The sequence below is a fragment of the Nelusetta ayraudi genome, unplaced genomic scaffold, assembly GCF_046127955.1.
Source record: "Nelusetta ayraudi isolate G7.1 ecotype Tasmania unplaced genomic scaffold, CSIRO-AGI_Nayr_v1 ptg000238l, whole genome shotgun sequence".
Taxonomy (NCBI): Eukaryota; Metazoa; Chordata; class Actinopteri; order Tetraodontiformes; family Monacanthidae; genus Nelusetta; species Nelusetta ayraudi.
Genome location: NW_027466287.1, coordinates 159478 through 183974, shown reverse-complemented (window position 1 = coordinate 183974; position 24497 = coordinate 159478). Strand labels below are relative to the sequence as shown.

At 47.9% G+C, this 24497-nt stretch overlaps 1 protein-coding gene across 2 annotated transcripts; it reads left to right on the top strand.

Moving 5' to 3' along the window:
• Positions 1 to 378: 378 nt before the first annotated feature.
• Positions 379 to 24475, top strand: fam49a (family with sequence similarity 49 member A). Of its 2 annotated transcripts, none has more exons than XM_076016864.1 (12): positions 379 to 567; positions 14648 to 14703; positions 19061 to 19140; positions 20245 to 20366; positions 20743 to 20848; positions 21098 to 21234; positions 21331 to 21408; positions 21498 to 21614; positions 21823 to 21902; positions 22014 to 22140; positions 22233 to 22303; positions 22431 to 24475. In XM_076016864.1, exons 3-12 carry the CDS (start codon positions 19068 to 19070, stop codon positions 22492 to 22494), a joined length of 975 nt encoding a protein of 324 aa, XP_075872979.1. In that variant the 5' UTR covers positions 379 to 567; positions 14648 to 14703; positions 19061 to 19067; the 3' UTR covers positions 22495 to 24475. The 2 variants fall into 2 exon arrangements, with proteins under 2 accessions (XP_075872979.1, XP_075872980.1); XM_076016865.1 differs by lacking the exon at positions 19061 to 19140 and adding an exon at positions 18686 to 18765.
• Positions 24476 to 24497: the final 22 nt, after the last annotated feature.

The window sequence follows — 24497 nt, the reverse complement described above, 5'->3', positions numbered from 1 at the left end:
ACAGAGAGTGTGCTCCAAATCGAGACTTTTGGTCGCTCACCAGCAGTTCCCTAACTCTAAATCACCAAATAATAGTTTGAGATTAAATTAAATAAATCTAACTAAATCCCCGGGCAAAGCAATAAAGCTTTGTTTCTCTCCGTTGCAGAGGAAATAATTCCCCTGCATTAGTCGGCAAAGCGGACAAGTAATCTAATTGGCTCGTTTCGCACTCTCCCTAATTCTGACCAATTACAGACGTTGTTGGAGGCGGGGCTTGACGCTACACTCTTTTTGGTTGTATTTTTTTTTTTTTTTTTTTTTTTTCTCCCTCTCCTCTCCTCTCCCCCACTTCACGTCCCCGGAGGCAGTCAAGCAGCCAGTCAGTCAGCTAGTCAAATCAGGCAGGCAGGCAGGCAGGCAGGCAAGCAGTCAGGCAGGCAGGCAGACGGGCAGAGAGGTGCGGGCTGAGAGCGCTGCTTTCCGTAGCTGCCGGGGATACGCGGAGCCGCCAGGGCCGCCGAAAGACCGACAACTTGGGCGTTTTGCACAACCGCAGAGAAGTGCCTCGACGAGCCGAACGTGCCGGTGAGTCTTAAAACACTCGGCCAACTTTTATTTTATTCTAATTTATTTTATTTTATTTTCATCGCTGCTTTGCTTTTCTTATTTGGCGCCGGCGAAGTTTGAGCTCGCGTTGACCTGCTGGTGTTGTGCCAAATTCCATGTCCCCGTCAAGTCGGTGACTTGTCAACCCAACCAGCAGCTCACATGCCGGGGGAAGGGAAGGGATGGGATGCCGGTGTGTGTGTGTGTGTGTGTGTGTGTGTGTGTGTGTGTGTGTGTGTGTGTGTGTGTGTGTGTGTGTGTGTGTGTGTGTGTGTGTGTGTGTGTGTGTGTGCTAACTCGCTAGCAAACAACGCACAAACAGCCTTTCGAGGCTGCGCGGCTCGTGTTGTTGTGGCTGTGCCGTGCCGAGCTATGCTGTGCTATGCTGTGCCGTGCCGTGCCGTGCTAAAGGTTGTCCCGAGTGCTGCCAACACTTTTTCTTTCTTTCTTTCTTTCTTCCGTCTGTCGCTCGTAACGAGCCGTCGGCGACGAGGAAGTAGCTCCTTCCCTGAGTTTCTCTGGCGAGCGGTGTGTCGGGCTGGTTAGCCACAAACTTAGCCTCCGAAATGAAGCCACGTTTCATTGTTGTTCTTTTTTTTTTCTCCACCAAGTCGCCCCCCCCCCCCCCCCCCCCTCCTCCTACCATCACTACCTGTAGTTGTTCCGTCGTAATTCCGTGTTAATCCCCGTGTAGTTACCTATGATGTTTATTTAAAGTCTCGAGTAGGGAATGAATAACTTTTCTAAATCCGCAATCACTGCGCCATGAAATCGATGCACTGTAAATAAACCGGGTCGGCGAGCTGAACTTAGACTGTCATGTGTAGCGACTAAAATTATCATTATTTTTTTTTTACACGAAGGCCCTTCAGATCCAATTTAACCTACAGAAGAAGGAGAACAAGCAGCCCTATCGCCCTCTATTTTATTACACGTCATGTCATAAAATGCCAGACGGCAGCAGCAGTTGAGTTGAGTTTGCTGCCTGACACCAACATTGGCTGCACAGGTTATCATCATGCGTGGTGGTGCAACAACACAGCAACAAGTTGCAGTTTCATACACAACATGCGGCTACAGTGATCTGACACACTGCTCTAGATATACTGTATCTCATAACGGTGTAACAAGGTTGGAGTGTGCACTGTAGCCTCAGCTAAAAGTTTGAATACATTTGAATGTGTATATACACTACCAGTCGCACCCTATGAATTGAATGTCTTTTCTTTCATTCTCATGGACATTGCAGTTTCTCACTGAATCAAAACACGCATGGAATTATGTGGGGAAACAATAAAAGTGTAAAATAACTCAAGCACGTTTTATTTTGAAATTCTTCAAAATAGCCACCTTTCATCAAAAGCATATTTAGAGTCATTTAACATATTTTTCTTTGCTGCATGATTACATATATCTTGGTCATATATTTGATGTCTTCAGTATCTATCTGCAATGTGGAAAGCACTAAGGATAAGGAAAAAACATTGCATTAGATTGTGCGTCCAAACTTTTGACTGGTCGTGTATATTTATTTTATTTTTGCAGGGAAAATGCGCAGACTTGTTGCCTGCTCGTCGCCACTTTTTGCTGCAGGCTTCCTCTTAAAGATCCACTCTAGTCGTCAGAGGAATGTGCCTTATCACGCCTCTCGGCGCACTGAAATGGGGCTCTTTTGTTGAGTGAACATACAGCAACAGCTGCGCTCCTCCTCAACTTTGTCTTGGTGTGTATGTGTGTGTGTGTTTGGGCGTGCACGCACACACACACACACACACACACACACACACACACTTGTATGTTTTGTTTCAGCCAGCCAGCCAGCCAGCACGCCAGCGAGGCTCTAATTGCAGCATTGGTGGAATGCCGGCAGGATTCTGCGACAGAAGCAAACAGAGGAGGGACAATGGTTCTGTGGAACCAGTTGCAAATGTTCCGCATGTTCTCCGCGTGCCACGGCGTAATGGTTGTGCAGTCTGGGGCGTCCCTGCAACGCAGCCTGGGCTTGCAGGACGCTGTGAGACTGCCAGGACCTACTGATTATCTTGCCAGGTTCAAAACTCCATGGGTGAAAGATGCAAACGGGAACTTTTGTGACTTCTGCCGTTGGAGCTGAACATCGGTCAGCTTTGAAAGCATCTTTCACTTCTCATTGTGATCTCCTTTTTTGGCTTTGGCTGTTGATATCGAAGTTAAATGACTGGGTGTTTTTTTTCACCATACAGCTACTCTACATGTGTGCCGTTTCTGTTTGTTACCAACCATGTGAAGGTTTCAGGTGCTTTTTTTTTTAATGCATTGTGCTCCCAGTAATAGAAGAACTCTTGAAATAGATCTGCAGCTGTGTGTCAGGCCCATCAGTGTGTTTCAGAGTGACTTCATGCTGTCTCTGACAGAACCGCCTGTAGCTGCTGCTCTCACTGTTCACTGCTCCCATTTGTGACAGAAAAACAGGAAATGGTATTTAACGCCCTTTTCGCACTCGGGCATTTTCTCACATTTTGACTTTTTTTTCTAACCTGTCGTCTGACTGAGGCAAATGCAGGACTCAGCTGTTGCCTTCTGGCATTGTGCTCTTTTTTTTTTTTGTTCTGTAGCTTTACCTCATTGGTCAAGCACCCGGGAAGAAAATCCAGTTGTATTGAGCCAAGACAGAATACACGTCTCCTCGCTGAGAATAGAGAATGTTTAGCATTACTCAGTTCTCAGACCAAACCCACGCCTCATAACTCACACTGCGTCGCCACGATCGACCGAGTGCAAAGAAATCCACCAGCAAACTGCCCCTGGTGCATCTGTCTGCTGTTTGAAATGCAGTCGTCACCGAAGGCCGCGGCGGTCACATCGCTGGGGGCGTCAAGGTACTTTCTCACGCCTAGCGTATCGGTTACCCAGACGGATGTTGGTAACGTGATATTCGCACTCGAGTCGTTCGTCGAGCCCAAACGCCAAATTCCTGCTGCAAACAGCTTCTTCTTCTTTTTTTTTTTTTTTTCTGCCCTTCGCAGCCGCGGATCGCAAGGTGCTGCCTTTGTGAGGCAAAGCGAGAAACCCGAAACCCGCCGGCTCCTCCCAGTCGTTTCCGCCGCTTCAAAGTCAGCCGTCTGATTTTGGGTTTAGGCTGATCAAACGGCGCGGCGCCATTAATTCACAGCAGACGCCCAGCGGGGCGAGCTTGCAGCATCGCGACAGGAGCGCCGAAGCGTACTTGTAGTGTCTCAAATTCAGCTTCAGTTCGATGGTTGTCACCTCAGTGGAAATCTAATGTGCTGCTGCTGAGGAGAGAAGCAAATTGAAAGTGGTGTCGGTTTGGTTTTCGTCGCTGTGTGCACAAGCTGGCTTGTTTTTGATGTCTTTGTTGTCTCCAAGTCCAGGGGTGGGCAAACCTTTTGGCTGGTGGGCCACATTGGGGTCTAAAATATGATAAAGGGGTTGGAGCAGGAGCAGATGGATGAAGTGAGGAAAAGAAGAAGAAGAAGAAGAAGAAGAAGAAGAAGACCTTTATTGATCCCACGGTGGGGAAATTTGCATAATTACAGCAACAACAAAAAAAGGCTACAGTGCAAAAGGTCAAGAATTATATTAACTGAAGATGTAGACAAAACTAATATATCTGTAAGTATATACAGAAAAAAAAGAAATGGTGGGATATTTAGAAACTTTGCTTCAATGTCAATTGAAAATGAACCTAAGTTTGGCCATGCGTGCGCTATTCTTTTGCAGATTCTGTTTTCCACTACACAGCTTCTCTGAAGATGCTGTGTTGTTGATTTCTCCTGCAGTTGTTCATTGCCACATGCATGGTTTTAGGACGTTGCCGTCTCATATCTCGCAGCCCCAGTGGTGACTTCAGTGCAGAAAGGAACTCGAACCTGCTGCCTCTGAAGAAAGGCAGCGGCTTATTTTGCAGACCTGAACCCCTGTGTGTGTTTGTTTAGCAGAGGGAAAACGTGCTCATAAACTGCTACTTGAGTGCTAAAGGAGGCAAGCGCATTCCCTAGCAAAAAACACACACACGCAGACACGCACTCATGCGCTCATTGTAGCAAGCGCAGAAGTTTCCTCCGCCGCCGCCGCCGCCACTCCTCTGTTGTCAACAACTAATCATCCATTTGAACGTGACGGAGCAGCGAGCGCTGACTCAGCCAACGCTGCCATCTGGGTTGGAACAGAAAACACAACAGACTCCAGACTCAGATGCTCAGATGCTCAGCTAACAGATTGTGTGTGTGCGTGCGCGTGTGTGTGTGTTGGAGTAGGAAAGTGAAGGAAAGGTCGCGATGCAAACGCACATTGCAGATCAAATCCAGGACTGTTAAAGGCTTTAGAACGCTGACATCAGATCAGTGAAATTGGATTTTTTTTTCCCTCTTTGCTGAATTATGAGATACATTGTGATTACAAGAGGAACAACACCTCGGGAGGCCTGCCACTGCTGGCATCGTCGTCTTTGGTTGCGGCTCGTTTCGGGCAGAAAACTCGGCTCTTCTGCTGCTCGCACTCCAACTGGCGCAAGCAGTTCTTCAGGCTCAGTGGGTCGAATTTGTTGCACTTTTGCACTTTTTTACATGTGAAACTTTCACATGGAAAGCTGTGTTCGTCCTCCCCTAACCCACTTCCCCCATGTAGTAGTCATCTTGTGTATTTGGTTTAAAAAAAAAAAGAAAATATCAAAATGAATGATAACATCATAGCAGGAGAGATTTAGGGGAAAGTCAAACTGTACCAACTGGAGGACAGAAATGAGTTGAGTGGTTTTGAAACTGTGATTTTTTTTTTTCTTCCCTGCTATACTTACACTGAAACTGGAAATTGGTCTCCATCTGAATAGTCGCTGAATAGTTTTTGCTTTTGGGTGAATTTAAGTGTGAATCACAGCAAAAAAGAGGATTTGATAAATATGGTGTGATAAAGTTAGATTTTTTTTTTTTTTCACAGTTGTCGCTGGCTGTTAGACCGACCACACGACCCAGAGGGACACTTGAATGTGTCGACACCTTTATTCCTGGCAGTTTAGTGTGTGTGTGTGTGTGTGTGTGTGTGTGTGTGTGTGTGTGTGTGTGTGTGTGTGTGTGTGTGTGTGTGTGTGTGTGTGTGTGTGTGTGTGTGTGTGTGTGGAATAAAGGGTTTATTATCGCTGTAACTGTGAATCTGTGCAGACAAGGAGCCTTTTCACTCTCACCGTTTCTCAAGGCAGGAATTCATAAATCTCAGCTGTTTGAGCAGCTTATCTCTTCAAAACTCAACGTGCGCTAAACATGCAAACCATCCAAACCGATCATTTGTTATTTTTTTCGCCCCCAACCCACCGTCTGTCCCTGTCGCTTTCACTGCTCTCCGGATGTTTTCGCGTGCAGTCACGTTCGGCTGTCGCAGCGAAACGCGGCAACGACGACGACAAAAAGGAAACAAACAAAAAAAAAAAAAAAAATCATCTCGCTCAAATATTTCCTGTTTTAATCCGAAAGCGACGCGTCTGTTTATCCGCCTGTCTGTGAGAACAAGTGTGTGTGTGTGTGTGTCTGTGTGTGTGTGTGTGTGTGTGTGTGTGTGTGTGTGTGTGTGTGTGTGTGTGTGTGTGTGTGTGTGTGTGCGCGCGTCTGTCTGTCTGTCTGTCTGTCTGTGTGTGTGTGCGTGCACCACGCTGTGCCGCTTTATGACCATGCACACACTTCCCGCTCACGTTTCACTTTTTACACTCACTTCCTGTTTTACACTCACTCCTGCAGCGCCCTGCCAGTCGGCTCGCTCAGTGTTTTCCCACCAGCCAGCGCCCTGCCGGCACAATTTATTACTCTGAAATTATTATTACGTCTGACTTGTTATTGTTATTATAACTGCTTTTTTCAAACACTCAGGGTTTTACTTTTAGCGGCTGATTGTTTTGGAAATGTTCTCAATTTGTCTTTGTCCCTTTTAGTTGTCGTCAACATCAACATCCTGGTTGTGCTCTTGATGATTTTGTAGATTTTGGGGAGACGTCTTAGCGCACGGCGCCATCTGTCGTATTGATTTTGTCCAAAGGTGCTTACGACCTCAGGGCTCCTCGGCCTTCTTGGCAGGTTTATCTACAGACAAATCCCCGAGGCGTCACATTTTCTGGGCCGCTGCTGGAATCGGTGGAAGGTTTTTTTTTTGTTTTTTTTTGGGGGGGGGGGCGGGGGGGGATATGTAGCTTCACACAAACTCCTTTATTTAAATCAAGATAAATCAAAGTGACTCAGATTGTCCCGGCCCTGATACTGACAGTGAACCGAGGGCCCAACGCCGTTTCATACAGCAGCAGACGGAGCAGAAATTCCCTTTGTTTGTTTGACGGCATAATGGAACGTTGGTGTGACAAATTTGTTTGTGCGCTTAACTGCTGCGTCTGTAACAAAAACGGCAACGCACAACTCTGCGTGATTGATGCAGCCTGGCTGTGATTAAAACAAACAAACCAGAAAAAGATGGTGGCCAGACCAAACCAGCAGAGTGGTCGTCTAGCAGGGAGAGAACCCTCGATCCCCGCCGAGGTCAAACCAACACGCTGACAGACGAGGTTCTGCGAGGGTCCGAAGCCGTCGGGTTCTAAACTCACTTGGTGCTCCTGCAAAACAGCCACGACCCGACCGGGCCTGTTCTCACAGGGAACAGCCTGGTGGCCTGATTTTTTTTTTTCCCCAGGAAGTTTTCCCCCAGTTCTCCTCCTCCAGGCTGCGAACAATAGTTTTCCAGCGGCACTTTGTGTGAGAGCTGATGAAGTGATGAAGAGGGAGCTTTGTGTGGGTCTGGAAGTTGGATTATTGTCCTGCAGTTGGTACCAGCGTCCATTTGGTTTTGGTTTAAATTTCATGTCTAGCAGCAAAAATGAATTCCAGGCTGCTGTATTTAAAGGGGCAACCAGCAGCATCCAGACTCCAATTATTTACCAATAAAAGCTTCTTCGTCTTCTTCTCTTCATCGTCTTCTTCTTCATCTTCTCCCAGTCCTCTTCTTCTTCGCCTTCTCCTTCTCCCTGTGAGCAGCATCCATTCTGGCTCTGGGTCTCCAGTGAGGCGGGAGCTGCTGGGTCGAAGATGGCTAGACGCATGATTTCTTGCACACACACACACACACACACACAGACGCACAACAAGTTTCACACAAGAGTCGCTCACACTCGGACATGGTTGCCTTTGTGTGTGTGACATGCAGCGATTGGCAGGAACAGAAGTGGCATTGAGCTCAGCGGCCCCAGGAATTTCTACGCTGCTTGCAGCCAGTCGGCCTCTTCCTCCTCCTTCTCTTCCTCCTCTTCCTCCTCCTCCTCCTCGAATAGCAGACAGACACGCTGCTAAACCTTCTGACTTGTTGTTTCCCCTCCGTCCATTGTTCTGCTGGCTCTCTGGGCAGAACCTCTGCTTCTCTCTCTGCCACCACTTTCTCCCACGTGTTTACTACGTTCCGTCTCCACCTCCCCCACCACTGCCCTCCAAGCCCCCCACCCCCCCCTTCTCTGTGCTGCCCTCTAACCAGAGGCCAGATGTGGGTGAGGGAGGGAGGGAGGGAGGGCAATAGACTGTGATGTGCATGTGTCAAATCTGAAAAAAAGAGAAGCAATAGAGACGAGGACTCTTTTCTGCGTGCCCCTTTAAATAAACTGCCTGTCCTGGACGAGGTGGCGCTGCTGAGCTGAAGGGGTTTCCTACACAGACAGTGGAACCCTGTGTGGGAGGATAATCAGTCAGTCAGTCAGTCAGTCAGTCAGTAGCTGCGTTTCCATGACAGATTTTTTCGCAAGTGATATTTCTAAAATTTCGACAAAGTACAAATGTGATTTGCAGGTGTTTCCATTGAATGGTGCGAAGCGCAGAAGCCGTAATTCTCCTAAAAAAAACTGCCCTGCGAGAATTAGGTTTGCTTTTGTTTGCTGTCCGGAATGGTTGTTATAATTTTTTTTTTCTTGTATAAAAAAAAAAAATTCTGTCTCCTCCTCCGTCCAATCATAACGCACCAGTTTCACTTGAAGTGAACTGGTCACGTGACCCCCATACGTCATGTCCGCTGACCAAAGTGTTTCCACGACACTTTTGCGATACACCTCGATATGGACACGTCTGAAAAACCTCCTCACCACAGCGTCAAAACCCTTCATCCATATTTGAGAGGTTTTTCCAATCTTAGCCGTTTCCATCACCAGTTTTTTATTGTCATATTTAGGTTTTGCCCAATTCTAGGGGTCATGGAAATGCAGCTAGTGACAGAGGAGGAGGAGGAGGAGGAGTTAGAGGAGGAGCAGCAAGGCGGCCATTGTGGCTCTGCTGCCTCGGCCTGTTTCTCCTCCTCCTCTCCTGCCTTCTCGCAGCTCCTCTCTCTCCCACCCTCCACCCCCCGGCCCGTGTCCATATTAGGGCAAAACTCAGCCAACCCCTCCTCTCCCCTTCCCCCTCTACACATACACACACACACACACACACACACACACACCATCGCAGCTACAACTCGCCCTGCTGTCACATTCGCTCCGGCGAGGACGAGCGAGGTCCCCCCCCCCCCCTCGGGGGGAGACGGAGCTCCGCTAACCCACTTTGAAGGACACTTTTGTTTGTTTGTTTGTTATTGTTGTTTTTCTAGTAGTCAGTCAGAAGGATTTTAAACAATCAACTCTAAACCTGCTGGCATCGTTTGGTTTTGTTTGTGATTCTGGAGAGTCTAAACTTAACGGGCTTAACTTGAGTGACGCGCGACCATTTGTCACCTCTGGGCTGGCTTTTTTCTTTCTTCATCGTTACAGTAATGAATCAATCCAAACAAACAAGCTATCCAAACACCACTGGGCCATAAATCTGACTGGGCTTCTTCCCTGGTGTTGACTAAGAGCACGTGAAAAAGAACAATTGCGGAAAACGAAAAAGACTCGACGAGGAGAAAGGTCAGCTTCCCGTTTGCAGGTGTGAACTTTACAAGGAGGTTGTTTGAGTTCATTAACGCGTACATGTGAGAGCGCAAGATGTGGAAACGCATTTAAAAAGGGAGAGAGAGAGAGAGAGAGAGAGAGAGAGAGAGAGAGAGAGAGAGAGAGAGAGAGGGAGAGGGAGAGGGAGAGGGAGAGGGAGAGGGAGAGAGAGAGAGAGGTTTGGCCTCCCTGCACGTCTCCAGAGCAGCAGCAGTTATTTTCGGGGACTGCTGTGCACTTTGGTTTTCCTCACGTTTATACAAAGTCCCTCCGAGATCAAACGCATTCTTCTCAGCACATATACATGCATACTGTGTCATTTCTTTAGGTGTAGCCTCATCTGACCGCGCAGACGAAAATAGCGCCAGTGTCCCAGTGAGTCCGGCCAGCCCAACATCACAGCCAAACACAACTGCAGTGATTCACACCAACACAAGTTGACGACTGAAAGCAGAAAATCGTCGCTCGTTCATTTCGGGCTGTGCGAAGACGACGAGACCCCAGAGGCCGCGGCGACGGAGGCATCAATAACCTTTGACCTCGCAGGGCAGCGCTCCACCTCAGCGCTCAATTTGCCTCTAAATTCAAGGCGTTAACGACCTAAATTCATCAAGGAGCGACTCCAGACTCCTTCAACTTTCACGTTCTGTTTTTACCAATATAAAAGTCATAAATCGATGGTCCTTTAAAGGCTTTTTTTTTTTTTTTTTTTACGATTGTGACAGTGAGCAGGCCGACACGCGGCAGGTCGTACATTCATTTGCCGCCATAATTCTTTGTGAACTATAAGGTTGCGTTGATGACTTATCGCGGTGTCATTCCATTTGATCATTTGCTTCCTCTTCTCTTGCCTTGTGTTGTACGGGCGAACAAACAGTTTTGCGAAACCAAAAAAAAAAAGAAAAAAGGTCAGCGAGGTGGAAAAACGGCTCCTCCTCGTCATCGATACGTTCCGACGTTTGAAAGTCACCTGCTTGGAAAAAAGGAAACCAACTGGATTCCTTGAAACTGCATCGTCAGGTTGAGCCAGGTGTCGAGGTAACGACGAGTCAGCGGGGGGGGGAACCACTGATAACGTTATCTGTCCTGAGAGACACCGAGGTGATTATTGACCCACTTTGCAGCTGCCATTAACCCTGATTGTCGTGCGTGATGGTGCAACTTTTGTACGTACAAATGGACACACACACACACACAATTCAGATTCAGATTTCAGATTTTGTATTTACAAAAAAAATAAATAATATAAAGCGCTTGTATGGAGCGTTGTTTTCAGGCTGTTCCTGCCGCTCTTCATTTCTTTACGGCGAATGTTGTTTTTCAACGAGCCCTGCTAAGCAGCACTGCCGCTTTGTACCTTTCACTGCACACCCAGCACGGGCAGGTGACTAATAAAGTTCTCCAGATCTTACTGAGGCGGTGTCAGGTGTGGCCGGGAGTGTTGCCGCTACACCGAGAGAGGGATCGCTGACATCACAGCTGAGCGATACCTGCACTTTCTTTCACCTAGCTACTGCTGGAAACCCATCGTCAAGCAACAGATTTTAGCACGCGGCGTGATTGAGCGGTGCGAGTCGAGGCGGTTCCCACACTCGGAGACGCACTCGAGACGTTTCCTGTTCAGGCCGGTGTCTGCTGATGAATGAAGACGAGGGTTTCGCGTTTCCTGTTCTTGCTCTTGAATCCTTTGAGGTCAACTTTGAGGAGCTCCGGTTCGCATGCTGCTTTTCTTTGCGTCGTTAGAATAAAGCACAATGCAAAGCGACTAACGATTATTTTTGTCGTCGACTAATATGTAGATATGCCGTGTTTGTCACAGTGGACCCCCCCTCCCCCGCAACCCCCGGAGCTCAGTGGGCTGAAATAATCATCCAGCCATCATCCAGTCATGAGTTGTTGCCGTGCAGACTCTCTCTCTCTCTCTCTCTCTCTCGCTCTCTCGCTCTCTGGCCCTGGTTTGAACCCGCGGAGACGCCTCCCGTCTCCAAGGTCCCACGTTTCCCTCCTCTCTCGCCACTCCTCTCTCCGTTCTTTTTTTCAAGAAGTCGGCCTCACCTGGGGGACCTCCCCCCTTTCTTTCCCCCCCCCCCCCCTGTTCCCAGCTCCTCCGTCGTCTATTCCCCTCGCGTGACCCGGCGCCGTGCAGGAAGCTGGGCTTTTCCAGCCACGGCGGCAGTAGTGGTGGCGGCGCTCATCCGTGTAAATAATTAACTGGCAGGTTGAATCCCGGAAGGGAGCTTCCGTGGCTCCCAGTCACGCCATCCTCGTCTCCGGGTCGTTTTTTTTTTGCAAAGTTTAGCCGTTTCCATGACCAGCTTATTATTGCGCTATTTAGGTTACAAGAAATCTTTGCGCGATTTAAGATGTTTTTTTTCCCTCCTCGGTGCTCTGAGGCTGACATGATGCATGGAAAAGATTTCTTCTGCACCAACTGGCAACAGTGATGATGTTTTTCAAACCTAATTAGATCTTTCAATTACAACACTGTTCATTGGTTGTTGTCAGCCAGAGAGTGCAGGCGTGACAGATGTCACAGTGTGTGTGTGTGTGTGTGTGTGTGTGTGTGTGTGTGTGTGTGCGCCAAGATGGCCAGTGGAGCGTGAAACACACTTTGTGTTGTTGTTTACGTCATGCACATTTTGAGGAATATCGCATTTGAAAATCTCCGGAAAACGCCGACGTCGCCGCTGGAAAGGGACTCAAGTAGCAAACGTTGCAAATGGGTTTCATCTGTAACTGTCAGCCGGATCACATGACCAATCCTGAGGATGAGCTGAATCGTCGGAGGTCGAAGGTCACGTTCATTGATAAAGAAGCAGGTGCGGCGAAGGAAAAAAAAAAAGAAGGCGGGGCTCACAAACGGTAGACTCACCGTCACTGGCTGCGTTTCCATGACCTCTAGAAACTGCCAATGAGAACAGCTAAACCAGGAAAAGCTCTCAAATGTGGCTAAAAGGTTCTGACGCTCTCACGAGGACATGGTTTTTCAGACGTGTTCATATAGGGGTATATATCGCAAAAGTGTCACGGAAACACTTTTTTTTGGGCATCTACACGTCATCAGACGTGACGTACGGGGTCATGTGACCACTTCACTTCAAGTGAAAATGGCACGTTGTGGTTGGACGGAGGAGGAGACGGAATATTTTTTCTTGTCCGGTGAGATTTTGCAATTATTACTTCCTATGCTCTTCACACCATTCAATGGAAACGCCTGCTAATTTTCAAAAATATCGCGGAAACGCAGCTACCGTGATTTTCATGTCTTATCTTTTAATGAAATAGCGTTGGTCTCTCGGCTCACGGCTGGAGTGACACCTGTTGCCGCACTTTAAAGTTTGCTGCGCCAATTTGCATGTAGATAACGGTGTGTGCGCTCGCTGATAAGCCGCGCAGCAGCAGCAGCAGCCGCGCAGCCTGCCGCTCACAGCCCATCAAGCCCGGCCAGCCGCCAGGCGCTCGCTTCTTTTGTCGCCTTGTGTAAACTTTACAGCGCGGCGTTCCGGGTCGACTTCACACCGCAGCGGGAGGGAAAAGAAAAAAAAAAAAATCTTCTCTCACTTCCTGCTCTACTCGTTTTGCTTTTTCCAGCCCTCGAGGGCGCATCTGTCTGACTCTCACTCTGTTCTGTTGTTTGTTTTTGATGTTTCTTTGAATGCAGTTTTCTTCTTACTGTCACTTTGTATCTGGCAAACGAGGCACAGCCGCTCTGCCTCTTTCATCACCTCCACTCCTTCCTCTTTTCTAGCCGCACTGACTGTGTGTGTGTGTGTGTGTGTGTGTGTGTGTGTGTGTGTGTGTGTGTGTGTGTGTGTGTGTGTGTGTGTGTGTGTGTTTTTGTTACACAGGGGTTCACACCGTTGCGTTTCCTGTTTTCAACGGTCGTTACTCCTCTTGCCAACTGAACTGTGATGCTTATAATTAAAATCTCATCCAAAAAAAAGTCACATTGCCTCGTGTCTGGTGCGAGCCACGTAAAGGTCAGGGGTTCTTTGCATTTGGCATTTGTTCAAAATCATCCTCCAACCACAAAGCTTTAAGAGAGGCAGGACATTGAGATTTTTAACATTAATTTTTAATAATATTTCACAGTAGAATATAACCAACCTCGCTGCACTCGTTTATGTTCTCAGCCTCACACCAACCTGTGAGGTAGTTGTGTGTTTTATCCTTCTGGGATCTCTGGAAAATTCCGCTCTGGCTCCCCCAACTGACACTTCCTGAAAAACATGTTTGCATGTTTTATTTCTTTATTTCTATCTCACCGGAGCGCTGCGTGCTCCAGCTCCCACCACCTGCTGGCCGGGATGACTGGCAGCTCTAGCCGGCCAACGCAGAGTGGGACGAGCGAGGGAACGAAAGGCTGATCGCCGGCGATCTGTCCGTTCGTCTCGTTGGCCGAGCTTCAATAGAATTCAGCACCTGCTCGGCCCGCAGGAAGTCATCCCTCGGAGGATTTCTGAAAGTGCTGGATGGTGGGTGGAGGAAGTTGGCGAGCAGTGAAGCTGTGAAGCTTCACACGCACGTCGTCCACATGGTGTTCTGGCACAAGGGGGCGCTGGAGGAGCTGCAGCAACTTGTCTTCCACTTGTCTGCAAGAAGTAGCGGGATCGTGGAGGGAGGGGGTGTTCGTGCTATCTATCTATCTATCTATCTATGTCTATCAGGTTTTGCACGTCTACAATTTGCACCTCCAACTCGAGTCCGCTCCCTCTCTGTCCCGCTGGTGCTGGACGCACGCCGGCCTTTTGTGTGTTTGGACAGAATGCAGCACTGCTGCTCCCTCACTGCAGGGAGCTGCTGCTGCTGCTGCTGCTGCTGCCATTAGCAGCCACTGCTTGTCACAGGACATTTAATACTCCAGTGAGCACGCAGCCGACACACAACACACACACACACACACACACACACACACACACATACACACACACACACACAGACTGCCTAAATCAGCTTTATTCTGGCCGCAGCAGACAGTGGTGTCCATGTCGCTGCTGAATAATTGAGGATGCTGATGGTGTTGTGTTGTGTCGTGTTGTGTGTTTCTACCTATTAGCCTGGTGCTTGTGTGTTGTGGCAAAAAGAGATTAAAAAAAAAAAAAAAGTCCTGCTGATTGTAACCCTGTGCGTGTGTTGTTATTCCAGAGAGAACCAGAAAGCGGATGACATAGACAGCAGCCAGAGGACCTCCGACAGAGAAGGTACATGAGACTCTCTCACACACACACACACACACACACACACACTCTCTCTCTTTTTTTCTGCGCTGGGCCGGTGCAGTCATGTTGTGAGTCATTGCGCGCTAAGCGTTCACATCAGCCGGGTAACAATGCCGAGGTTTTACAGATTATCCCGGTGGGATTAACGCGCACTTGTTGCACCCGAGACCCGAAACTTTCTCCGTCTCTCGCAGTCGGGACTCTTATTCTTCCACCAGTCACTTTTACTGTTTATCTCTTGTTGTTGTTGTTGTTGTTGTTGTTGTGTTACATTTGAATATTTAAATAACAAAAATGCTAATGCTATTTTTGTGGAATAAATTTGAGTGCTGTGGAAATCTGGGTAAATTTGGAGTCACGTCTTCATGCTCAGGACAAAGTGTGACTCCACCAGTTGAGAACCACTGTTTTAAGGAACATCTTGATAGTAGATGTATTAAATTAGCAGAAGAGGTCGTGCTTCACTGGAAGCAGCGTTTGATCTCCGGTCACAATCGTGCGTCTTCGCTGCAGCATCAGCACAAAATCTTCCGCCGACACGCGAGTCCAGACATCGCTTCCCCCTTCAAACGACCTTTACCACGTCGGTCGCCCCGGGCTGCGTTGAGCAATAGTCCAGTTAGCCCTCTGTTTATAGCCTTCTGCTGCGACCGATGCTCTGTTGGACCTTCCACGTCTTTTGTAAAGAGAGAAAAAAAAACGTGGTGGCCTCCGGAAGGCAAAGCCAACACCTGACCAGGCAGTGGAGTCTGAGCCCTGGGTGACATCATAAAGGGTTGCATGTTTTTAATGGCTCACTATTTGAATGGTGATGTGAGCTGAAGGAGGATGGAGGGTTTTTTTTTTGTTTTTTTATTAACCAGTGAGAATGTGAACTCCATCACGCTGATGATGTCACCTGCTGGTCATTGTTCCTCGCCACCTTCCTCATAACCTCGGAGTCTCCAGGCCTCCAGGTTCCTGGTATTGTGAACCCGGGCCTGCGCCCTCACAGCTCACTGGAAAAAACCATTGAGCCGTTGAGCTCAGTCACACTTTCACTTTGCTTTCACTTCAGCATAACCGTCTTCTTGGCCCAACCAGAGGAGATGAGCAGCCCGGCTGGTGGAACCCAGGAGGACAAACCTGTTCCTCCTGGTTCTCCTCATATTTTTAGGCTGTTTCCGGGGCAGGCGGTCGGGTTTCCAGCTCCTCGGCATGTTGAGCGACGAGAAGTAGTGGCAGAAGCAGCCTGGGCTGGGTGTGTTTACCTGGAGGAGGGGGCGGGGCACTGAAGAACGCAGCTAACAGTTAGCACAAGTCAGAAGTTTAGACTCACCCTATGAGTATTATCTTTTCTTTCATTCTCAAGACTATTGGCATTGCAGTTTCTCACTGAAGGCATCAGAACTATACATGAACACACATGGAATCATGTCGGAAACAACAAAAAGTGTTTGGGGGCTCCGGAGAGCTCCGGACACGGACGTCACACCAGTTGGGGTTCAAGTCTAAACAAGTACGGCTCGTTCTTCACGGCTCCTTCCAGGGATCGCTCGTGGTAGCATACCAGAGCAGCGTCCAGCTGTAACGCTCCCCAGCGCTCTGTGACCCCTCTGTGTCTCTCTGTCCTCACTGGCAGTGTGGTGGATTCACACCCGCAACCTGTGAGCTGAGCTGAACCCTCAGTCTTGGACCAGCAGCCGTTGCTTCTGCTGTTGAAGGACAATCGGAACTCCATACCTGTCCGTGTTTCTTGAGCTGGTACCGGCTCTTTCTGTTGGCGGGCCGTCGGTGGGCTCGCAGAAGCGTAGCGCCCCCCCGAGGGTGGAACCAGGCAAGATCGGCTCAAATCCTGCCGAGGACCTGGGTCGTAGCCGCCAGTCAGCGGCTCCACAGGGATGCAGCTCCAGCCTGGACTTGCACCAACAGGAGGCTGCAAATCCCCAAAACGATCCCAAAGTCAATAAAACACTCAACGCTGCCCTCGTCTGGTGGAGTGGCGTACGTAAAATAGTCAATCAGCGAGCGCTCCCCATTTCCTCTGTTTCGTTTTTTGTTTTGTTTTTTTTTTTTGTTCCTGATCCACATTTCAGGAAGTGTGCGCTCGTCCTGGCATTCAGTCCACTGTGATGTCACAAAGGGGCGACATCACCTCACAGATATGGCAGAAATCTCGGGGGGGGATGAAAATCCTTTCAAAAGTCTTTCGTCAACAATGTGTCAGTTTTAGCAGGAAGCTGAAACCCAGCGTTTTAGCGGGAGGCTGTAAACAGAGGGCTAAGTAAGATGCTGCAGAGCTTCTTTTTTTGTCTTTTCTTCCGTAACGTTGTGAGTGCAGGGTGAGAAAAATAGAAAAAGCTCTCCGACGAGACGCAATGCGGGGCCTTTAGAGTAGAAATATTTGGCTGCAGGCTACCGCCGCCGCCGCCGCTGCTGCTGTGTGAGCGTCATGTGCAGCTGCAGCACAGAGCCTCTATTGTCGTCGCCTTCACGCTGGGAAACTTTCTCTATTTATTTATTTATTTATTTATTTTCAAAACATGCAAAACATTTGCGTGCGCTAAGTTGGAACCGTGACGTTTTAAAGTTGATCAGGGTTTATTATTTTGGCCTGATGGCAGTCGGCCCAGCCGGGGTAACAGCAGTAGCAGCAGTAACAGCAGTAGCAGCAGTAGCAGCAGCTGCAGCAGTAACAGCAGTAACAGCAGTAACAGCAGCTGCAGCAGTAGCAGCAGTAACAGCAGTAGCAGCAGTAACAGCAGTAGCAGCAGTAGCTGCAGCAGTAACAGCAGTAACAGCAGTAACAGCAGTAGCAGCAGTAGCAGCAGTAACAGCAGTAACAGCAGTAGCAGCAGTAGCTGCAGCAGTAACAGCAGTAGCAGCAGCTGCAGCAGTAACAGCAGCAGCAGCAGTAACAGCAGTAGCAGCAGCTGCAGCAGTAACAGCAGCAGCAGCAGCAGCAGCAGTAACAGCAGTAGCAGTAGCTGCAGCAGTAACAGCAGTAGCAGCAGCTGCAGCAGTAACAGCAGCAGCAGCAGTAACAGCAGTAGCAGCAGCTGCAGCAGTAACAGCAGCAGCAGCAGCTGCAGCAGTAACAGCAGCAGCAGCAGTAACAGCAGTAGCAGCAGCTGCAGCAGTAACAGCAGCAGCAGCAGCAGCAGCAGTAACAGCAGTAGCAGTAGCTGCAGCAGTAACAGCAGTAGCAGCAGCTGCAGCAGTAACAGCAGCAGCAGCAGCAGCAGCAGTAACAGCAGTAGCAGCAGCTGCAGCAGTAACAGCAGTAGTAGCAGCAGTAGCAGCAGTAACAGCAGTAGCAGCAGTAACAGCAGTAGCAGCAGTAGCAGCAGTAGTAGCAGCAGTAGCAGCAGTAACAGCAGTTGCAGCTCGGTCTTGTGCTGACATGCTGCTGGGATCAGTGACTCCCTGCCTGAGGAGTCAGACTCCTCTGTGGAGATCACTACACCCCCCCCTCATCCCCCTGGGTTGTTGTTTTTTTTTTCACCTCCACTGAAATCTGGAGGAGCGTAACGACCCATTTAGGGTTTCCCATCCCGCCAATGACCATGTTTAGAAAGGAGCCGATCCCAAAGAGGAGTAGAAACGTTGAATGGGTGGAGAGCCGTGACTTCAGAGGCTGCTGGTGGCAGGTTCCTCCTCCCTCTGTGATGACAACAGACTATTTTCAGCTTCAAAAATGATTGAATAAGAGATTAAAACAATGCGTTTGCAGGCCTGACACCAGGAACATTTTGCTGATTTGTCAACGCTGCCACACCGTCTGTATTTGTTGCTTTGTAACCAAGTTTTGGTCTCCAATTTGCCTAAAATGTCGTGATAATATTCTTGCTTCTGCATTTGAAAGAAGAAAGCAAAAGTCGTGTGCTCACGGTCTCTGTATTGAGGCGTCTCTCTGCTGAATTGTGTAACCCTGTCATGTTTTCATGTGTTAATGTATGTTTCACGAGTGTATTCTGACCACCAGGTTTGCTGGAATGGGTAACCTGCTAAAAGTCCTAACAAGGGAAATAGAGAACTATCCTCACTTTTTCCTGGACTTTGAAAGTAAGTGTGTGGCGCTGCCGGAGGAAAACAGGTGGATGGATGGATGGATGCATGGTGGGTGGGAACAGGGGGGGGCGGGGGGGTGTCCTCTCTCCACCTGCAGGTTCTGGACTCTGCTTCCGCTGCCCTTCTTCTTCTCCTTCCTGGCCTTGCGCTTCCTTCTCCTCGGCTGGGGGTCGCGACCTCCTGCTCCGTCGGGTCTGATGACTGATAACTCTTTAACCACTTTTCCTTTCTTCCTCTCTTCTCCCCCTTCTTCTTCTTCCTCCTCCTTCTTCTTCTTCTTCTCTTGCAGAAACCAAATGGGGAATCTGTTAAAAGTGCTCACTTGCACAGAGCTCGAACAAGGACCAAACTTTTTCCTTGACTTTGAAAGTGAGCGCAGCACTGATGCAAAAAAATAAATAAAAAAAAAATCCCTGACCCCTCCGACCCCCCCCCCCCTCCCCTTCCAGGCCTCCGCTCAGGGCTCAGCCCCCTTCAGCCGCTGCTCAATTAATCCTCTTTAATTGAATTAAATCACGATCAATAAGCGTCCATTCAATCCCGCTGAAGACAAATGGAGCTGACCCCTGACCCCTGACCCCTGACCGCCGTTGCCTGCACCCTCCCTCTTCCCTTGTTTGCATGCCTGCCTGCGTTGTGATTGAAAGTGTGCCATCATAATGTTTGCGCGGGCACATTATGGAGTCGTCGCCCCCTGCAGGAAGCGTTGCGTGTATCGTAGCGCCGTTAGAACACTACGTTGGTTCCCGTCATAGCCGCTCCCTGCGATGCCTCCAGGCCACCAAACGGCTTTTACCGTCCGCAGCGCCGTGGCCATTTGGCTCCATTTGGCTCCACGCCGCTTTTGTTCTCGTCAATATTTGCATTTCAAATACGAGGCTGCGGTCGGTGAAGGTTGTGTGTGTGTGTGTGTGTGTGTGTGTGTGTGTGTGTGTGTGTGTGTGTGTGTGTGTGTGTGTGTGTGTGTGTGTGTGTGTGTGCGCAGCGAAAGGTACAAACATTCAGCGGCCTTAACTCCTGCTCAGCTGAATGTTGTGTCTCCTCTCGGTGTTTTTCGGTAGAACACTCTTCACCCTTCAAACACTTGAGACAAAAGCCGCTTCCACATCAAGCCCACGTGTCAGAACTTCACCTTGAAGCGTGTTTTTGAATTTTGCATCGACCGGGAAAACCTTTTGGTTTTACACATTTCTCTCAGCGCAACTGGTTGAGTCAGACCAGCAGCTAAACACACAAACAGTAGCTGCGTTTCCATGACCCCTAGAATTGCACAAAACCTAAATATCGCGATTAAAAACTGTCATGGAAACGCAGCTACTTTCAACACGTAGCTTCTTGATGTGAAACGGTGAAATGTATCAGTCTTGACAAGGTCCAAGTCCAGCTCTGTTTCTAATTGTTTTGTTGTTGTTGTCGTCGTTTTTTTATCCACTTGTGTTGTGCACGTGTGCGTCTGCTCTGCGTGCACGACAGATGCACAGCCGACGGATGAAGAGCGCGAAATCTGGAACCAGGTCAACTCGGTCCTGCAGGACTCGGAGAGCATCTTACTGGGCCTGCAGGCGTACAAGGGAGCCGGCCAGGAGATCAGAGATGTGAGCACACACACACACACACACACAACCAGACACACACACAGAAAGACACAACCTGTTGCCGAACCTCTTTGATGTATTTCACCTGCCTGGCTGAGAGAGAAGGACCAGTAGAAAATGATTAGACAGGTGCAGCCAACAGGTGGAGGCCACTGGATGGTGTCGAGGCTGAGCAGCGTCGCCCCCCAGTGGCCAGTCGTGAGACCCGCAAAGCCTCCCTCCCTCTCGCCGTCCTTTGCTCTTGTTTTAAATGAGGAACCTTGACTGGAGGAGACAGGTTTCAGCCAGGAGCTGCGTTTCCATGACCCCTAGAATCGTGCAAAACCTAAGTATCGCAAGAAAAAACAACCTGTGTTTTGTGTCTGATGTCTTCCAGGCCATTCAGAACCCTAACGACTTCACACACCAGGAGCGAGCCTGGAACGCAGTCTGCCCGCTGGTCATCAAGCTGAAGAAGTTCTACTGCTTCTCCCTCAGACTCGGTACAAACTACCCCCCCCGCCCGCGCACACACACACACACACACACACACACACACACACACACACACACACACACACACACTTTTGGGTGTTATTATTATTATTTTTTTAATTCACTGCCAGTCAAAAGTTTAAACAAATACCAGAAGTATGGGTCCACGCCAATATTTAAAGTTAGTGTGTGTGTGTGTGTGTGTGTGTGTGTGTGTGTGTGTGTGTGTGTGTGTGTGTGTGTGTGTGTGTGTGTAGAGGAGGCTCTGAAGAGTTTGCTGGAGAAGCTCACCTGTCCGCCGCTGGCTCCCACCCAGCACCTGGAGAGGGAGCAGGCGCTGGCCAAGCAGTTCGCCGAGATCCTGCACTTCACTCTGCGCTTCGACGAGCTCAAGGTCAGCAGCTCACACACACGCTCACACACACGCTCACACACACGCACGCACGCACACACACACGCGCACGCTCACCCTGTGTGTTTTCACCTCCAGATGAGGATCCCGGCCATCCAGAACGACTTCAGCTACTACAGACGAACCATCAGTCGAAACAGAATAAACAACATGAACGTGAGTCACGCAGACTCTGCTCTCTGTTTTAAATGCATCTTTGGTTTTTATCCGTGCATTCATTCGTTGATTGACTGTGCGACCCGCAGCTGGACATTGAGAGCGAGGTCAACAACGAGATGGCCAATAGGATGTCTCTGTTCTATGCCGAGGCCACGCCCATGCTGAAGACGCTCAGCACAGCCACCACAAACTTTGTGTCAGAGGTGGGAGCTGCCCTTCGTCTATGATGACAGCTTTTCGTTTGTTTAGTTTTTCCTTCCTATTCATTTCTTAAAATGTTCATGTTTGAGCATCATTTGTCTTCATTTTTGGTGGAGAACGTCAGCATCGACTGAAACATTTGTTCAAAGGTTCCATATTACTAAAAAACTTGCAAATGTTTACTAATAAAAAAAAACCTGTCCTCTGCAGAATAAAACTCTGCCGCTGGAGAACACGACCGACTGTCTCAGCACCATGGCCAGCGTCTGCAAGGTCATGCTGGAGACGCCGTGAGTGTCGGGACACCTTCACCTTCACCTTCACCTTCACGCTGGCAGACAGCAGGCGCTTCAAACCGGCGGCTGACTCTGGTTCCTCTTCCTCTGCCCCTTTTCCTCCAGGGAATACTCGACTCGTTTCAGCAGCGAGGACACGCTGCTCTTCTGCATGCGGGTGATGGTGGGAGTCATCATCCTCTACGACCACGTCCACCCCAACGGCGCCTTCAACAAGTCCTCCAAGATAGACGTGAGAGTCGAACGAGCGCAACGACTGCGCCATTTCCATCGTGTCGCGAGCAGCCTGTGACCTTTGACCTCTCCGTCTCTCTTCCTCCTCAGATGAAAGGCTGCATAAAAGTCCTGAAGGACCAGCCAGCCGACAAGGTAGAAGGTCTCCTCAACGCCCTCAAGTAGGTTCTGGTGACTCGGCTCACAGTAATATGCTCACTTTTATTTATTTTAATTTTTTTTAAATACACAAAAATTGAAAAGTTTTTCAAGAGATTCGTGGATCTTGGCCGTCTCGTTTCTCCTCAGATTCACCACGAAGCACCTGAACGATGAATCCACTCCCAAGAACATCAGGACGATGCTCCAGTAATGTTTGTTCAGTTGCTTTTGGTTTGGATTGTATCGTTTTGTTTTGTCGTTTTGTTTTTTTTTAATATATATTCATATAGTTATGAAGAGGATCGATGCGCTGACCTCAGAAAAAGTAAATGTTTACATTATTTAAAAAAGAAAAAGACTCGATGTTAATACTTGTGTGTCTTTGCATAGTCATTCCCTCGGAGCTGTTTGAAACTAGGACATCCACCCTTTTTATACCGTTGCAAAAAAAAAAAAAAAAGAACGAAAGAAAGAAAAAAAGCTAAATATGAGCGTCAAGTGATTTTTTTTTTTAACAGCGCGAACGATGGACACCTCTCGGCCTTATACCAGCAACTGTTTTTAGCAGGGGATGAAGCAGCGTCAAAATGTCCTTTTTTTTAAAAAAAAAAGAAAAAAAAATTGAAATAATCAAAATAAATCTCCAAGACGGATTTTTTTTTTAATTATAATTAATATTATTATTATGAATTCTGTCTGACAGCTGTGTTTTGTACCAGTAGGTGTTCAAACAAATGATCCTGTGTGTAGAGCAGCTTCACTGCATATTTATTATGAAATCAATCAATGTTGAGACACCTTTGGTGCAATGAAAGGGCTGAATATTGAACGCTGATAAGGGACTGATTGGTTTGAAAGCACAAAGCTGCCTTTTTCTTTTTTCCTCTTTTCCTCTTTTTTTTCTAACCCCTTCAGATTTGTTTCGTGCACGTGTTCACACAGCGCTGGAACTACAGAAGGGGATTAGGGCCGCAAGACGAGAAAAAGATTACCAAGTTGAAATTTTGTGATTAAAGTGGAAATTTCGAGAATAAAGTCAAGATGTCCTGATTAAAATTGAAATTTTGAGATTGAAAGTTGAAGTTCCACGATTAAAGTCAAAATTTCAAGATTTCAAGGCTCTGTGCACAAGCCTGGTGGAGCACTTCCGTTTTCGCCAGTTTTCTGTTTACTTTGACTTTATTCAGGAAATTGAAACTTAAAACTCAAAATGGAAACTGAAAAAAACAAAAACAAAAATCTCTTTCCTGAATTATATATATTTTTTCTTCTTCTGGCCCTAATCCTCTTTCGTCGGAACTAAAGCCAACAGAGTAAAAACGCAATCACAGAAATCCAGTTTTGTGGCAATAAATCATGTTCTCTTTGTTTTTGCCACATTTCAAGTGACTCTTTTTTTTTATGGCTTTTGCAGTTCCCAGAAAGGTTTGTCAAAAAAACTGAAAAATAATAAAAAATGTCTCTTTCTGTGACACAGATGCTTTTTATGTACCATCTTTTTTTTTAATGGATTTTATGACCTTTTTTAAAAAATATAAAAAAAAACAGTTCTCCAGAGTTCCGCCTGGGAACAACCACTTCCTGGAAAGGAATTCTTGACTTCCTTTTTGTCAACTTTTTCTCTTTTTACACAATCCTTGTTTGGTTCACTTTCTCAATACGGTAAATTGCATGTTGGACAATCTCTGTTGATCAGCCGCTGTCATGATGTGAATGAACTCTCAAAAAAAATGATACTATGTCATGCAACAGCTTGATTCCACGTCATTCTGTTCCCGTAAAAGGGAAAGAAATTGGGTTTATTAGCTGAAAATCAATGTGTTTATAAGCTGTTCATGAAGTCACCTTGTGTTCAGTAACACACAGACAGACAGACAGACAGACAGACAAGTGGAAGCCATAAATATAGTGTGTTGGAGGAAACCGCGTGGTGTTTCTTTCAGTCCCACTGTGTGTGTGCGTGTGTGTGTGTGCGTGTGTGTGTGTCGAACCCGAGGTGTTTTTTATTAAAAGCTGAGTCCTCATCAGTTTGGTTTTATTTTTTTATTTTTTTCCTCCATTTTCTTGAACTGACCACCGTTGTTTTTAATAGATGTCGGACTCACTGTTTGTATAAGCTGTGCTGGCTTTGTATTGCGTATTGAATGGGATGTGTGGATTTGGCTAATAAAGGTGGTACATTTCTCCTTTGACCGACTCTTGTTCAATTTTTAA

Excerpts from the sequence above, each read along its gene's own strand:
- fam49a (XM_076016864.1), top strand. The coding sequence starts at position 19,068 with ATGGGGAATCTGTTAAAAGTGCTCACTTGCACAGAGCTCGAACAAGGA. Across the intron at positions 21,409-21,497 it reads ACAGAATAAACAACATGAAC|CTGGACATTGAGAGCGAGGT; the intron begins GTGAGTCACGCA and ends TGCGACCCGCAG. Across the intron at positions 22,304-22,430 it reads GGTCTCCTCAACGCCCTCAA|ATTCACCACGAAGCACCTGA; the intron begins GTAGGTTCTGGT and ends GTTTCTCCTCAG.